Source organism: Rhodnius prolixus, unplaced genomic scaffold, assembly GCF_049639745.1.
Source record: "Rhodnius prolixus isolate KJV_2025 unplaced genomic scaffold, Rpr scaffold_1, whole genome shotgun sequence".
Classification (NCBI taxonomy): domain Eukaryota; kingdom Metazoa; phylum Arthropoda; class Insecta; order Hemiptera; family Reduviidae; genus Rhodnius; species Rhodnius prolixus.
Window position 1 is genome coordinate 18,854,376 of NW_027411581.1, and position 17,230 is coordinate 18,871,605.

The window sequence follows — 17,230 nt, forward strand, 5'->3', positions numbered from 1 at the left end:
AAAGTAACGCCATGGGCCCATCATTTTTATTCTTTCTATAAATTTTTTAATAGTTTTATCCATATTATGTTTACTGATCTGGCTTAGATGTTTTTAATATTAATATAATTAGAACTAGACTCTTCCATGACCTTGTTAATTTCCTTGTTTTCTTCGACTAGATAGTGGCTCACCGAAGAACACTATAATGGATCTGAGATTTCTGGGATTGACATCACTAGAACGAGATTGTGAAGTGTCAGCAATATAAAGGGTAAAATATAATACAGTTTCATTATATTTTTAAAATTATCCAAAAGTATAAATAATTATAGTTTCTGGAAGTTTTATTTAAGAACTGAAGAGTTCAATCCCATAATTACGAATTATTAAATTTAGGTACCTGCAAATTTTCAAGAATAATTTCGTTTAATTATCTCTAACCTTTAGCAGACAAAGCCCAAGGAGATAGAAATTATTCCCAATTTTTAATTAATACTCTTGAAAGGTGTACAAAAGTTATAATTGATAAAATTGCTATAGATTTGGAATAATTATACTATTTGTAAGCAACACGGGCTCTATCTTCTAAATTATCCAATACTCTGAATAATCAAGTTTGTTTAGTAGAAATCTAAGTTTGACACCTTACAATGCTTCTCAGTTAGGTATGCATTCAGTTTCTAGCTTTTAGCCTAATGATGTTGATCTTTCAGGCACAATGTTACCTCGCATCCTAACAAGCTGGTATTCAAATGTAATAATTTATTTTGTGCTTCTATTTTTAATTTAGTATTTTATTTCTACTTTATTTTTTATGAAATGTTTTCCTCTAATTTTTTTTCTTATATTGCAATATTGTAACAACTCTGCTTGTCGCATTTGGTACAAATATAATTTTTTTTAAATTTGTTTATTTATTTTGCAATTGTATCCAATACATCAAGCACAAGAGATGAGAGATTAGGATAGCGCAAATACACATGCACGAATAATATGTACATTCATACACGCGCACATGCATGTGCGCTAAGGGCGTGAGTGGAGTGGACGACGACCATCCAGTGATGGAAGCCGTTGTTAGTTCGTCAGGTTGGCAAGCTTACTCAGCAACTAGGAGGTCGGCGTTATACATTGAGATGATCGCATGGCCACCGTCGCTTTAGTCTGCGCAGTGGATTTGAAGGAAGTGTTGTTGTAGGGTTGTAATGACTGGGTAGATTTGATTTGTGGAGTTTTGAATATTTAGATCAGAATGTATTGTGTGATTGGAAATGTAGAAGGGAGCGTTATCTATTGTTCTCAGGATTTGGGACTGTAAGGTTTGAAGTCAGTTGACGTTCGATTTTTTGGTACTTCCGCAATTATAATTTATATTATTATTATTATTATTATTATTATTATTATTATTAATACCCTTTTAAAAAGTAAGATTCGCGAAAGGAATTCAATAAAACCAAATTTGAACTAACTCAGTGTGTAGTAAATAAAAAAAATCATAACAATTATTTTACTTTTAAATGCAATTTAAAAGACATTTTTACGTCACAAAGACTTTCTAAACTAAGGCTGCTAAAATTACTAACCCGAAATTATCTTAGCGCTGCCAACAAGTTCAGGATTGTAAGCAGAACACCTACTGCTGTAATAGCCCGATAAAGAAGGCTGTCCTGCAGAGTATTTAACATCCCACCTATCCAAAGTGAAAAAGCACCGTTCATTTGCTCTCCTCAGTCAACTCTGGAGTTATTCAGATCTGTTCTTGGTCTTTGTCTTGGAGCTATAAACACACGAGCATGCTTCATTCAGTTTAAAGATTAATTCATACAATAAGTGATGAGTTTAATCAGTTGTTTAATATGTCCATCCATATGCATATGTGTAAACCAACTGAATATTCAGAAAAGTGATATCGTATCACATAAACAAAATTAAGTTAAAATTACTTTATTTTTAAGCTCTAAAGAAGTTGTGATAAAATGAGTCTTCAAGTTAGTCTGGCAACATGATTTCTTTTCCTAAAGTTAAGTTTTCGAAATTTTCAGATACTTTTTTTTTTTTTTTAATTTATTTGTTAAGTTACACCAGCGCTAGATGCACTATTAGTAACAATGTCAATAACTGATACCACTACAAACTCCACTAATTGAGGGGAGAAGTTACCCAGTGATAACACTCCCTAAGTCATCTCTAGGATTAGCTACTCTCCTCAGAAGAGAGAAAATCGCGAGGCCACTGGCGTTTTAATCGTCTGGGAGGAAGATCTGGATGGTGATGAGATGATAAGTGGCGGATAAGAGGATTGGAATGAGAGTGCATGTTCTGATGAAAACTTTTATAGCGAGTTCGTGCAACCTGACCAACAAACGGAATTTCCAGGTCTGTGTGGATGGTTAGATTAGAAACATAAAATGGAGCGTTAACGATAGTGCGGAGAATTTTAGACTGAAGAGATTGAATTCGTTGAAGATTGGAGCGTTTCGTTGAACCCCACAGTTCAATACCGTACGTCCAGGCGGGTTTTAGTATGGAATTGTAAATCAGTCGTTTGTTATTAAGTGAAAGTTTTGAACGTTGGTCTAGAAGTCTTTTAAGTAGTCGATAACGCCTGTTAACTTCAGTTCGTTTCAGTCGTGTGTGCGGGTTCCAAGTCAGTCTTTTGTCTAAATAAAGCCCAAGATAACGGACAACATTGGCAGGAGGAATTGGAATTGAGTCATAGAAGATCGGAGGAAGAGTGATGCGGCGGAGAGTAAAAGTAATATTTTGAGATTTGGTTTCATTTAACTTGATTTTCCATTTTTTAAACCATTCCTCAAGAGAAAAGAGATGTGTTTGAAGGTTTCTATGTGAAGTTACCGGATCAATGTGAGGAGAAAGTATAGCGGTATCATCTGCATAAGTTAGAAGTACAGTTTCAGGATGGATTGGTATGTCTGCTGTGTATATAACATATAGGATAGGTCCTAAGATGCTTCCTTGAGGAACACCCGCTTCAATGCGATGTTTAGCTGAATACGATGTCCCGATTTGAATTTGAAAATGACGATCAGACAAATAGGATTTCAAGATGAGGAAGTGAGTGAACGGAAGAATGCCCTTGAGTTTCCAGAGCAAGCCCGGGTGCCAAACCCGATCGAAGGCTTGCTTCACATCGAGAAAGACACCCGAGCAACACTCTTTCTTCTCAAGGGAGGATGAAATCGTGTCTACCACTCGATGGCACTGTTGTACAGTAGAGTGTTGTCGCCTAAATCCAAATTGATGGTCTGGAATAATTTTAGAGGATTCGAGTATGGGAAGAATTTGTTTTAAAAGAAGTTTCTCAAGAATTTTGCCAAGAATTGGCAGTAGACTAATTGGTCGGTAAGAAGAAGAAAGATGAAGTGGCTTGTTAGGTTTAGGAATAGGGTAAATTAAGGAGGATTTCCATAGAATCGGGAAGTAAGTTGTTCTTAGTACTGAATTGTAGATAGTAGTTAAGAGGACTATTGCTTTTTTGGGAAGACGTCGGAGAATTTTAGCAGTTATGAGATCAGGGCCAGGGGCTTTCTTAAGAGAGAGATGTTTAATGATAAATAGAATGTCAGAAGGAGTGAAATGTTTCGGTGGTAAGGAGAGAGGAAGAGGTAGGTCAAGATCTGATCGTAAGGATTCGTGGAATGAAGTATTGATCATATCTTGATGAGGGGTAAAAACTGAGGAAAAATGAGAGGCAAACAAGGAAGCTTTGTCTTCGTCAGATGCAGCCCAAGAGCCGTCAACACGACGGAGAGGTGTTGGAGTGGTTTTGTAAGACAAGATTTTCTTAGTAGCAGTCCAAAGCGAGTTGTCTTCCGTAGTTAGTGTTAGTGTGTAGTCTTGGAAACGTTCATCCTTCAACTGTTTAAGTTCAGTTTTAAGTTGGTGCGTTAGTCTATTGTAGAGTCGTTTGTCAGATGGATAGCGAGTTCGTTGCCACTTAGCTCTTGCACGTCGTTTATCCATAATAAGAGTCCGTATAAACAAAGGGATATTGGATGTGCGGGTCCGTTGTTGTTTAGTGTGGTGTAAAGTTGATTGTCTTATAGATTCTTGTATGGTTTCAGTAAATTGTTCTACCGCATTGTCAATGTCTTCTTTTGATTTAAGAGGAATACGTAAGTCTATGTTACTTTCTATTTCAAATTGAAATTTTTCCCAATCTACGGGGCCTGTGATGAGAGATGGTTTGGAACGTCTGTGGATGGGACAAGTGTCGAGAGTAATTAAAACAGGGCTATGGTCTGAAGAAAGTTCTGTCAAGGTCGAAACTTCAAAGTAGTGAGCTACCTGAGAAAGTATGAAGAAGTCAAGAATGTCAGGGAGTTTGGATAAGGATGTGGGCCAGTACGTAGGTTGGTTAGGTGAAACAATGTTGTAGTTTTTTGAAAAAAGGACATTCATGAGTGTACGCCCGCGTGGGTTAGTCGTGCGACACCCCCATTGTTGGTTTTTTGCGTTATAGTCTCCTCCTGCAAGAAATTTAGTTCCGAGAGAATTAAAGTAGGAGATAAATTGTAGCTCAGAAATAGATTTATTCGGCGGACAGTACACTGCAGCAAGATTAATTTTATGCGGATGAGTGAACAAGGAGATTGCAGAGGATTGAAGGTAGTCTGTAGCAGATGAAGGGAGAGCATTATGAAGTAAGGAGTTTCTGACCAATATTGCCGCGCCACCATGAGCAGTATCATCAGGATGATCGGTCCTGTATGTCTGATAGTCTGAAATGTAAAAGTGTGATCTACTTGTAAAGTGTGTTTCCGTCAGTAGGGCCACGTCAATGCGTTTGTCATGTAGCAAAGTATTAAGTTCGTCTCTGTGGGAGTTCAACCCATTCGCATTCCAGAGAAGGATGGTTAAAGAATGTTGTGTTGGAGAGATCATGGTTTTATGCCTGGAAGGAGGTGAGTAATAAGAGTGTTTAAGAGGCTGATGAGAGGAGTGAGGAGAGTTTCAAATCTCTGGAAAAAGGAGTTCAGTACTGAGGTTATATCCGGTTGTGCAGGTGATTGAGGATGATGTGAAGGATGTGCAGTTGATTGAGGAGAATGATGTGCAGGATGTGTAGATGATTGAGGAGAATGATGTGCAGATGGTTGATGAGAATGATATGAAGGATGTGACCTCGCGATTTCTGAATAAGAGAGCCTAGCAGTGGAAGTTCCATTGTAATAAGGTTGTTGTGGTTGCTGCTGCGGAGGTTGTTGCTGTTGCAGAGTTGATGGAAAAACTGGAAAGTCGCTTCGGGAAGAGACTTGAGGAGGTTGCGTCCTAACAGCTGCTCCTTGGCCTCGAAGTTGGATTCGTTCTCGACGGATCCTTTGCAATTCCTTGTGAACTTCGCATCCACGGTAGCTGGCAAAGTGCTGTTTGTGGCAGAGTGCACAGGTAGGCGAAGTTTCTGTGTTTTTGTTGCAGTTTTCTCCGAAGTGGGGCCCTGCGCATTTGACGCATCTCGGAGAGACATGACAATATGTGCGGGTGGGCCCGTATTGTTGGCACCTCTTGCACTGGGCAATTTCCTTTGTTTTATATGGCTCCTCCACCCGGACAATTGTGTTCAGTATCTTGGTGAGGTTAAAAATATTTTTGTTGTTACTGTCTGGTTCTAGATCTATGAAGAATAGAGGAAGAGGAGTCTTCTCGATCGGGCGCCTGACGTTGCTAACATTTCGTACTCTGAACCCTTTAGATTGTATTTCCGCTTTTATCTCTTCAGGCGGTATGGAGTGGTGTAAATGGCGCAGAACGACTCTAAAGGCTTTGTCTTTCTTTAGTTGGTATGTATGGTATTCAATATTTTTTTCGTGCAGGTACCGAATTGTTGCCCTGTATGTTGCAATGGTGTTGGTTGAAACCAGAATATTGTCAGTGCGTGCTTTACATGTGAAATTCTCTGCTCCAAGGAGTTGTCTGAGTTCGTTGTTGAGCGTTATATAGTTGGAGATTTTGTACAAATAGATAGGAGGCGGTTTGTGCTCGGGTTGGTCATTGACTTCTGGCAGAATATTAAATTTATTAGGTGTCTCAAAATCTGACACAAACTGTACTTGTTGTGGAGGTGCTGATGAAGTTGTTGCCGGTAAGTTAGGCATAAAAGCTGTTTGGTTTTGTTGCGGAGTCTTGGAAAGTGCAGAGTTAGATTGACGTGTTAAAGGAGGTGAAGTGAACTGAGAGATTTTATTTCTTTTTTTCTTTTTCTTTTTATCTGGAGAAAGGTTAATACTGTTTGAAGTTCGTTTAGATCGGTTAATAGAAGAAGTAGTAGATTCGCTACCAGAGATGGATCCTCCGATGTCGGTCTCGCTTAGATCCATGTCTAAGCCGCCGAGGAGGTTAATATTTGTAGTTTTTCTTTTCTGTTTGTTCTTAGCAATAATAAGTAAATAATTAGGTTACCTCACTTCAGTTGGAATTTGCTTTGTAACTTCTTACTTTATATCGGGATAGGAAAGGGTGAATTTATTTAATAATTAAAAAACCACTTTCAAATTATTATTTAATAACAAAGTTGGTCATTAAAAGTCTTTATAAACTAATAAAATTGTTCTTTAAACACACACAAAAATTTCTAGCAAGTTGTTTACACAATGGTTCAACAGCTGATTTCAGATACTAAAACAAAAAAAAAAAAAAAAAAAAAAAAAAAATGGAGGAAGAATGAGAAAAATATTCCAGTGGTGAGGAGCTCTTCAGGAAGAAAAATGTCAGAATTTTCAAGTCTACGGAATATTTGAAGGTAATTGTCCTACTGCAAGTTAATAATAACCTTTATGTGTCGAAATATTATATGTATAATTTTATGTAAAATCTGAAGAATTTAAAGAAAACAAAAAACACTTACAGAACGATAAAATAAAAATATTAATTTAAATGAATTAAACAAAATTATAACAACAAAAATTCTTTTATGCAAATTATAGACAGTGAATTTAATCCTAGATGTCTGGTATTGTCACTGAGACTTACTTTTTCAGGTGCATCTGTAGTGCACATGCTCATCCTCTGCCAGTTCGCATCTCTTCATCCCTCAGGACCCAGGTTCCTTATCCTCTCCTACTACAGACTTCAGTTCATAATTTGCTTCGCCTAACTTTTGCCCGCCCATTTTCTTTTCTTTTAAGAATTAATATCTGGTAATCCTTTTTCCTAATTTAGATATTCTTTTTCCCGCCTCTCTCCTATTGAACTTTATCAAATACTCTGCCAGTGACCTTACACCCCAGGGCTTTTTAATCACTTTAACATTAACCATCGAAAGTTTCATATTTGTCCAAGAGTTTGGTAGAACTGTAGCCATCCAAAGCCTACTCTTTAATGAAGACAGATCTCTTTATTAAAGTGCATTTTGTTCTAAAAAAAATCATGACATTCCCAGGGTTCATCTCCTTACTAATTCCCCTCCACATCCATTGAATCAGTTTTTCATTCCTACACTACCTCCTACTCTTGACTCATATCTCTTCAGCTTTCAACTTCTTCCAAATTTTCACATTATTCGTATACTTTATTCTCAATATTATGTCTTCTACTTTTACAACTGAGCAGAATTTAAGCATAAGTTGTGCTGTATGTTCCGAATAGTGCTATTGACATCTTGTAATCCAGTGTCCCTATAATCGCTTTAAGTTCACGTAGCGAATGCTTTTTTGATTGAAAAAAAAGCAGAGGCTATAAATCGAATTCTCTTGACTTCCTTATCAATTGATTTATATAAAAAAAAAAAAACAAAAAAAAATATTCGAGATAGAGAAAATTTTCTAACTCTACTTGTGCGTTAGGTATATTTCATAACTCCAGTAGGCTTCGCTACAGATTGTTATATGAATGTTTGTCACAAAGTTTTGCATGACAATTTAAACCGTAAACAAAAATTAGGATCGACTGTGGATAACACAATAAAAAATAGAAAACTGTGCTAATGGTCTCAACTAGAAAGCCCTTGGATCTGCGTGGCTTGCTTGAGAGGGATTAATTAGTTGGTAGGTTACCAGAGTTCCTCGTGGTATGCAATTATTTTCGTCTGACGTTTTAACAAGAGTGTGTTTTGTTTTTTTTTACTCGATGCCAAAAATATTATATATTTGAATTATATTTTATTTAAATCCGTTCTTTATCAACCTTCTTTCGATAGGAAATCCTGTTAGTCAGGATTTCTGAATTAAATAGCGCCATATCTGTTTCTCGGAATGTTTATTCTGAGAGAGTGGTTACTTTGATGTGTCTTTCATTCTACCCCTGTGAAACTTTGGGTACTTGACACACACAGGTCAAAAAGTCCATCTTCACAAGTGATTGCATGATTTAGACCAAACGCTTTGACAACTATTTTAATGGATAAAAGCTCAACCTGTTGGAACAAGTCCAATTTCTATAATCCTTATACTTCTTTGTCTTGCAGTGCCCAATTGTACCGTACAGTTATTTTATTGAGTTGTGTAGTCAGGAAAGTATTGGAGATAAGATTAATAAGAGCATCGTTTCCATGTTGTGGGGAAATTATTTCATTTTTATTTCACTGACTGATCATAGACTGGGAAAAAATGATACTTTTTTATAATCTAAGAATAGATGTCTTGATTGATTTATAAATTTTAGAACTAGTTAAACGTGGCATTTTCAAATAAAATGCCATTTTTTCATTGCAGTATTTAAAATTTCAAATATCAAAGAAATCAAGGGGGTCAAGTACGCTCCTTTCGGGCGCCCATTTTTATATAGTTCTGCATGAAATTAAATTTGGCTCTTGCGTTATTTGCTATCGCTTACTAAACTACTAAGCACAACCTTGGCATAACGAAAGCATTTCCTGACATTCATGCTGTAATTAACATCAAATTGCTGGCTTAAAACTAATTTCTTTCGCTAATAGGTTTGATACACATTTTATTTATGTACATAGTTAATTTGTTAGCTGACTATCATACTTTGATACGAAATGTATTATAATTATGAGTCATTCACGTATGATTGCAATTATTAGGAATATGAACGATTCCTTCCTCGTTAAAACAATTTTAAATGTTCTATAAACTTGTTGTTTTTTGATTGAATAAGAAGAAAAGTACTATTTTATTATAAATTTTACTCCTCATCAATATTACAGATCATGCTCGAAATGGCCTCCACCATTAGAGATGCATAGACATGCACTTTCCTGCCCCTTACTGCCAAAGAAATAGATTCAGCTTTAACCGACTTACAGGCATCTGTTATTCTCTGCTTTAGTTCATCTACAGATGCAATTCCGGCTTGATTCTGATACACCTAGATTTAGAAATGCTTTTAGATAAGCAGAAATAAGGAAAGAAAGAAAAAATTTATGAATAATCACCTTGTTTTTCAGGTATCCCCAAAGGAAATGGTCCATAGGTGTCAAGTCCTGTGGGAGAGGTGGCTACTGAATAGCCCTCGTGTCGATATAACATGCCCATCAAATTGCCTATCGAGATATCTCTTTACATGCCTCATGGTATTATATCGACATGGGGGACGATTCAGTGGCCATCTCGTTCACCGTTCCAGTAAATTTTTCTTTAAAAAAATAGAGGAATCTATTTCTGAAATAAAAACCGCACCTTCTTATTTGAAAAAATGAAGTTGATGCCTGTATCTCGCTTCTGGAAGCACCGAAAAAAAATTACGAAGTAAATTTGGATTCCTAACAAAAAACTAAGGGAACACGTATTTTTTAGTTTTTTTCTAGCTATCTTAGTTTCCGAGAAAAAGTCGTTATCCATATAGCTTGGGACACCCTGTATTGTACAAAATCATATATGTAGACTCATTGAAAACAATATGAACGTTATAAAATTTGTTTCATGACCATTTATACCTAGCAAATGATTGAAATCCTATAGGTAATTTCCAAGAGAAACTAGTAGATTTTAATGAAAAAAATTTTAAGATTGCTTCGAAATAGTTAAGTTCATTCAGGCTTCTCATTTTCCAAATAAATCTAAGTCGAAGACATACACTAACGTTAGGGATATAAGTTACAAGGCTGTTTGATTCAAATAAACTTAGTGGTTAATAGCAAATAATAATTTCACTTTGTCTTACATATCACTTTTTCCGTTCGCAGTTATACTACTTTGCTACAGTACGAGTATACATTCTCGTCGTAGACTAATATACGACTTGATTTTAACCTATTATAGTATCTCCTTAACAAAAACTTACAGTTTAAAATGTTAAGTATAAGGGTTGATTAAACGCCAAAAGGTACACAAATCAGCAAGTACCCAACATTTCATTAATACTTCATTAATATTTAAGTAATTCTACTGCATTAATTTTCATTAATAAGTTATTTTTTAGAATTTATTAGATGTCACAGACCCTTATGCTGGCCAGTTCATTCATAATATTTTTTTATTATAATTATGATAAAATGAGTGATGAATTATTCTGAGTAGTCACATATACATGCATGTTAAAGTAGAAAAAGTCAAAGTCAGAGTCGGCCACTTTTTAAATTTCAATCACGGAGGATTCAAAACAATATTTCAGTCTTGAATTCGTCTTACCGAAATATTCGTGAGCACAAATAACATACATTTAATAACAAGTAGATTATTCAACAATATTTTCTCATTTCTCAATTGTAATTTAATTTAGTCCCCCTAATTTTACTTATAGCAAAATACTGGAATAATTAGCTGTCCTAAAAATATGTATATCTTATTTATTTTATATTACATATATACAACATTGTGGGATGAATACCTAGATTGAGAATGTAATTGAAGAAAACTATATTATTTGCGATAAAGCCAGATTATTTATTACTTAGGTACACAAATCAGCAAGTACCCAACATTTCATTAATACTTCATTAATATTTAAGTAATTCTACTGCATTAATTTTCATTAATAAGTTATTTTTTAGAATTTATTAGATGTCACAGACCCTTATGCTGGCCATTTTCGTCTACAAAATATATGTTCAAGTAGCACTGTAGATTGACTGTAATATCTAGTTATCTATAATAATGAAACTATTAATTACAGGTTAAAAAGAAAAACGTTACAAAAAATAAAAAAAAATTATGAGGCTAAAAAATTCAAAACTTTCTTTTAAAAGAAACTTCACCAACATACATCAATGATTTTCAAAAATCGTCGGTTTAAGTTCATTCTTCGATTAAAGTAATTGTTATTTTATGAAGTAGTCAAACGTTTATAATAATTATCTGGCTTTATCGCAAGTAACATAGTTTTCTTCAATTACATTCTCAATGTAGGTATTCATCCCACAATGTTGTATATATGTAATATAAAGTAAATAAGATATGCATATTTTTAGGACAGCTAATTATTCCAGTATTTTACTATAAGTAAAATTAGGGGGACTAAATTAAATTACAATCGAGAAATCAATAATTGTTGTTGAATAATCTACTTGTTATAACTGTGTGTTATTTGTGCTCACGAATATTTCGGTAAGACGAATTCAAGACAGTAGCCGACTCTAACTTTGTATTTTTCTACTTTAACATGCATGTACATATTTATGTGATTTATCATAATTATAACAAAAAAATATTATAAATGAAGTGGCCAGCATAAGGGTCTGTGACATCTAATAAATTCTAAAAAATAACTTATTAATGAAAATTAATGCAGTAGAATTACTTAAATATTAATGAAGTATTAATGAAATGTTGGGTACTTGCTGATTTGTGTACCTTTTGGCGTTTAATCAACCCTTATACTTAACATTTTAAACTGTAAGTTTTTGTTAAGGAGATTTTTGTACCTTTTGGATAGATTTTCCTTTTTGTCTATTTTACAAAGTTACATATCTGCTTTACAGATTTTTTTAAAATTTGGAATAAGCAATTCTATAATTATAACCTGATAAGGTGTTAAGTCGGAACCGTAACTACCACTGGAGAGATCTTTTTAAAGAATGATTATAGTTGCGGTCCCCCAAACCATCCCCAATAACAATGTTTTTGAAAAAGCGTAGGAAGGTATTTGTACGTGAATATCAAAATTAAACTGCGATTTCAGTACTTCCTTTTAAGAGGAGTAAGAAAAATAAACTACGATTGCAGTACTTCTCCCTAAAAGGCAAAGATTTTTTAATCGAACGACAATTCATTGATTTAAATCGGTTCACTCATTGATTATTTTAACGATTGCAGTACTTCCTCTTAGTAGGTGCAAGAGCATCAGCAACGTAGAGGAGCTTTAACCACTTATTCGAGCTGAATTTTATCAAAATCTTACTAAGCGTTATAGAAATATTGGTAATAATAGTTTTAGAAAGGGCCTTATTTGGGTGGGGCGAACTCCCCTCCTTATGAGGCACGGCGTCGAGACTTTTAAAGTGCAAATCTGTACAAAATTTCGATTCGAATGACACTTCGGTCGGTTCACGTGTCGATAATTTGAAACGATTGCTATACTTCCCCTTAACAAGTGTAAGAGCTGATCGCCGCTTTAATGTTACGTAGGGGAGCCCTAACCCTATCATCCTACCAAATTTTATCAAAATCGGGCCAAGATTTACAGAGTAATTAGTAATAATAATTTTGGAGGGGGCCTTACATTAAGGGGGCTAACTCCTCTCCCATTCGATGTACAGGATCGAGACCCCCAAAAGGCACATCTACATAAAATTCCGAATCCAATGACACCTCATTCATGAAAATCGGTTCACGCGTTTAGGCGCTACGTTGTTTACAAAAAAGGTAACAACAAGAACAAGAACAACAAGAAGAAGAAGAAGAACAAGAACAAGAACATTTTTTGAAAAAGCGGTTTTTGCTCATTTTCGGCAACTTTTTTCTCGAAACCTATTAGATCTGGGTGGTTGCAAAAAAATTACAGTTATGAAGGAGGGTTTGGAGTAAGATTTAAAGAAAATTTGGGAATTTTATCTTTTATAGAAAAAGAGAAAAAAATTGTCAAAGTTGGGTGTTTTTCAACGTTACGCTTTTTCGTGCAGTTTTTGATGGTCAACCCTTATACAACTGTCCTACCGGACAGTTTTAATATAATGTTTGATTGGCGATCATATTGGCATTATTTCTTAGGAGACAATATCTCTACGGCTATAATGACTATTTAGTGATTATTAGTAAAATAACGCCTATTTTTCTTTGCCTTTTGTCTTCGCGTTCACGAGCCAATAAGGCCAGTGAAAGTTAAACTGCCATTTAAAAAAAAAAAAACAAATACTCTTTCTAGTACCTCCAAGTTATCTATTTCTGTAAATCACATTGAAAAATTCTGTGTTTGGATTTAATTTAAAGATGAATACATCTTACGGTTTTACTCACACATCTTAATAAAGTGAAAACGAAATAAATCATATTTTACGTTTATCTACCCAACTTTTTTAACGATCGGGATTTAATAGTGGTTACTGCGTTAATGTATAATTTGGATGAAAAGATTTAAAGTTCACTCAATTGCCTAATAGTAGCGTAACATGGAAAGGCTGGATCAACAGTCAGAGCACTCGATATCCTCGCGGAGACCTCAGATGCGAATTCTGCTGCATGACCTACGATTTTCTCTTCCGAGACTTAAGAAGAGAGTGGTTTGGCACAAACATATGTAATCTTCTCCATCGTTTTGAGTTTTTTGTTTTGTTTTATAAAGTTTGTGAAAGAGAGGTTGGTTGTAAGGCAGGGCGAACGATGTGTGCCTTTCCAAAAAATTAATGAATTTAAATTTTGAAGGCCATATTAGGCGAATATATTGGGTGTCGTTATTTTTAAGAACTTCTTTTGTCTATACATACATGTGTATGTAACATATGTACATATGTATGTATGCTAACAAATCTTTCATTTGCGTTTGATTTTTTTTTGTTTTTTCTGATAAAGAAAGTAACAGAGAAGTTTTAGCGGAACTTTGGACCCAAGTCATACATACTATCATGTACGTTACAGTATATGATACTTTACAGTATACGATACTGTAAACTTTACAGTATAAATACGTATAGCTATTTAATTGTCACTAATGTTAAGTCCCCAGTTCTCTTTTTCATCTATATAGTGCCGATATTCTAAACTACACGCAAATACAAGCATACATAGACTCAGTATGAATGAATTTAATAATGCACGGAGAGAAAGATCTATTCCTTCACATTTTAAACACTTACTTTATCATAAATAAGTTAGATGTGGTAATTTTTAATATTAAAAAAGAAATCCCTAACTTCCTGAATAATTCGCAGTCTCTTCCATTGTGTTAGTGACTTGGTTAGAGTTGAAAGATTTTCAATTCAAGTAAATTAAATGCCACTAAACAAATGCCAAAACAGCAAATTACAGCACTCAGCCAATTCACCTTCAACGCTCCAAGAACAGAGTTCACCTAATAAAAAAAGAAAGAATTATTAACGGGACTCTTTCTCAAACTAAATAAACTGTTCAGTTTGCACGGACAATAGATCTGTTCTCCCAAAAGTGGAATTAATTAAAATTTTATCCATTCATTCGTTGTCTTAATTATTTCGTTTTCTTTGGGTTTATATTTCCAATAATTTATTTTTAGAATATTGAACATAGTTTTTTCCAAAAATAAAAGGAAATTAGGAAGCTAACTAAACAATGTTAAATTCTTTAGAATTAATTACCATATTTTGTTTAAATTAAGTAGGTGTTTCAATAGTATTTAAACATTACGCTTCATTGGAGTCCCTTTATGTGGCACCATCTTGTTACATCATATAAGACAGGGTTTTCTTAATCTTAAAGGGAATTTAATGTTCATTGTAAACTTAACGGATGTTTTAGTCATACGTGAGTAATAAAACGTCCTTGCGCTTTCTCAATTTTCAGAATATGTTATGAGTCAATTATTTTTATATAGTCCCCGATTTCTTAATGGATATAATGATTTTTTATGATTTAATTCATTATATTGAAGCCACTTTTCGCTTAGACAATCACTATTATAAGATAAATGTTAGTCTGTAGAAATATCCACTTAATCAATCGGTAGGAAACACGCTTATATACTTTTGCTGAAAGTTTGCAATTATAATACATATATTGAAGAAAGCAATTTAAATGTCATCACTGATCTATACTTATCTTGGATGTTCATTGCTAACGAATATATCGTTGTGCATTGATTGTAGTATCCACACACGATGTTATACTTTTTTCCTATTTCAAACTTCTGATTGTTTAAATGTAAAAGAATGAAATGAAAGCGGATACTTTTATATTTTATTGGGACAATTGATGGGTTCTGCATGTCAAGGCTTCAAGACATCCGAATACGCATTTTATAAAGGTCAGATTGTTGAATCTCCTCTTTTTACGAGGACCACAGTTTTATCCACAGAGATTTTGGCTACGTGATTTCTTCTGATCTCCACATACCAAAGAATGCAAGCTACAACCTAGCGATTACAACGCAAACAAGGGATTTCTTCCTGTCGCAGTTTTTACATCAATAGTAGTTTAGTCTACTCTACCCTGTTAATAAAAGAAGCTTATTATTCGAACCTCCGTAATTCTTGAAGGAAAACTTAGCCTTTTAACAAGGATCAGTGTTTTTCACACTAGACCTCGGCTCTGGTTCACAAGTTCCAAAGGCAAATTAACGATTGTAGGTACATAAAGCCAGATTAAATCAGCACTCGGCCTATTCCGGGACCAAATCAGCGACCAGTTAAGTATGGTGTTGTTTGTGTTGACTAGCAGAGACTAGTTTGTCAACTTATTTAGACATCTTCCACTTCTGTCTAAAAGAATGTAGCAAGAATCCAGATCAGAAACTTAACTCCTCGATAAGCTAATCCCTGCTTCTTCTTTGTTACATTGTCTAATTCCCAGAATCAAAGAGATAACTTGAGTATGGGCACAGTAGCTACTTCCCGCCTTAAGATAACGAAACCTATGTACTTCAACTAGACAATATACAATTATCTTGTTTTTTTAATAGTTTTGGATACCTTGAGCAGGAAACGGTGGTAAGAAGTTTACTTATTCAGTTGTTGAGTCTTCTTGAGCTTCAAAATTGCTTTATTTCAATTCAGTAATAAATTAAAGAAGAGTCTTTCTCTACTATAACATTTACATTTGTTATTACATTCACGTTCCATTTAGTTTCCTCGAAATCTTTTATGCATTCTTATGTTGGAAGATGTGATTAAGCTAAAAGGATATAAAGTGGAAATGTTACAACCATTTCCACCAATCGAGATATCAGAGAAATCTCCATATCTAAGAGAGTCGTTTAGCAGTTTCGCAGTTTATTGGAGTTTCCCCACTGAAACTACAGTTGCCATTATGTGCAAAGCCCAGCTTCTTCAGGTGCCCTCTGAGGTGACGATCGTGAGGAAATCTGTTAGCTACTAAATCTGTTTTTTTTATTCAAACCGAAGCACGTCTCAGGTCTATTCCGGTTATAATTGCCCAGCCAGTGCATCGTCTAGTAACAGTTTTTGTAGAGCTCCTTATTCTCCTTTCTAGCGCGTATAGCTCTTTAATTTCTTACATAATTCTTTTTTTTGAATTTGAAATCAACATTTTTCGTAGATTTTTGCTATCCTTATTTTTTAATTTATTATCTTAATCCTGTTTTTATTTACTTTTATCACTTTTATTTACTATTATTACTAAATGAGTCCTTTTCCCTTATTTGGTTGGTGTTAATAGATTTAATTGTTGTTTAGATTTCTAATTTTTTTTATGTTGTACGGGGATTAGAGTTTATGAAGCATTGTCAGGATAAAGATCTAATTCTAATTTAATTTTATTGATTTTATGAACCATCCAAGGTATATATTTTTTTTCTTTTCTTTTATTTATTTATTTAGTAATTTCTGTTGATTTCCTTCTTGTTGGACAGAAACTAATCGTTCGCCTTTTGATTTTACTGAAGCTGAATCTTAAGTAGAATTATTTTTATTTTTTAACGATAAGGCGAACAACTTTCTTTTAAAATTAGAAGCATTTGGATTTCAAAATCGTTTTCTGAATTATTATTTTTTTCCTACAGAGTTTTCCACATTAATCTGAGAAATTGTTTTTGCTCTATTAACCTCCAAAATCTCTATTTAAGTATCATCATCGTTTCCTTTAGTCATTACGCTTATTTTGTTTTGTTTTTTTTTCGACTAATCGTGTGTTTTTGTTCTTTGTTAATGTTTAGAATAACCTTGGAGGATGCTGCGTAAAGGTAGCTCATTTCTGACAAGTACGAGTATGTCATTCACTTCTTGCGATGCCAGTTTATTAAAACA

At 34.3% G+C, this 17,230-nt stretch overlaps 1 protein-coding gene across 3 annotated transcripts in view; it reads left to right on the plus strand.

The window, feature by feature from the left end:
* LOC141456907 (uncharacterized) overlaps positions 1-17,230 on the plus strand; it is a 140,655-nt gene that overhangs the window by 85,057 nt on the left and 38,368 nt on the right. The window contains exons 2-3 of one of the 3 annotated variants that reach the window (XR_012460108.1): positions 162-253; positions 696-2,851. Coding sequence is in view for 1 of the 3 variants with exons in the window: in XM_074133288.1 (XP_073989389.1) it covers positions 162-188 (27 nt within the window). In the remaining 2 variants the exon portion in view is untranslated. Of the gene's footprint in view, positions 1-161; positions 6,743-17,230 lie in introns of those variants that run through there. The other 2 variants (XR_012460109.1, XM_074133288.1) reach the window with 2 other exon arrangements.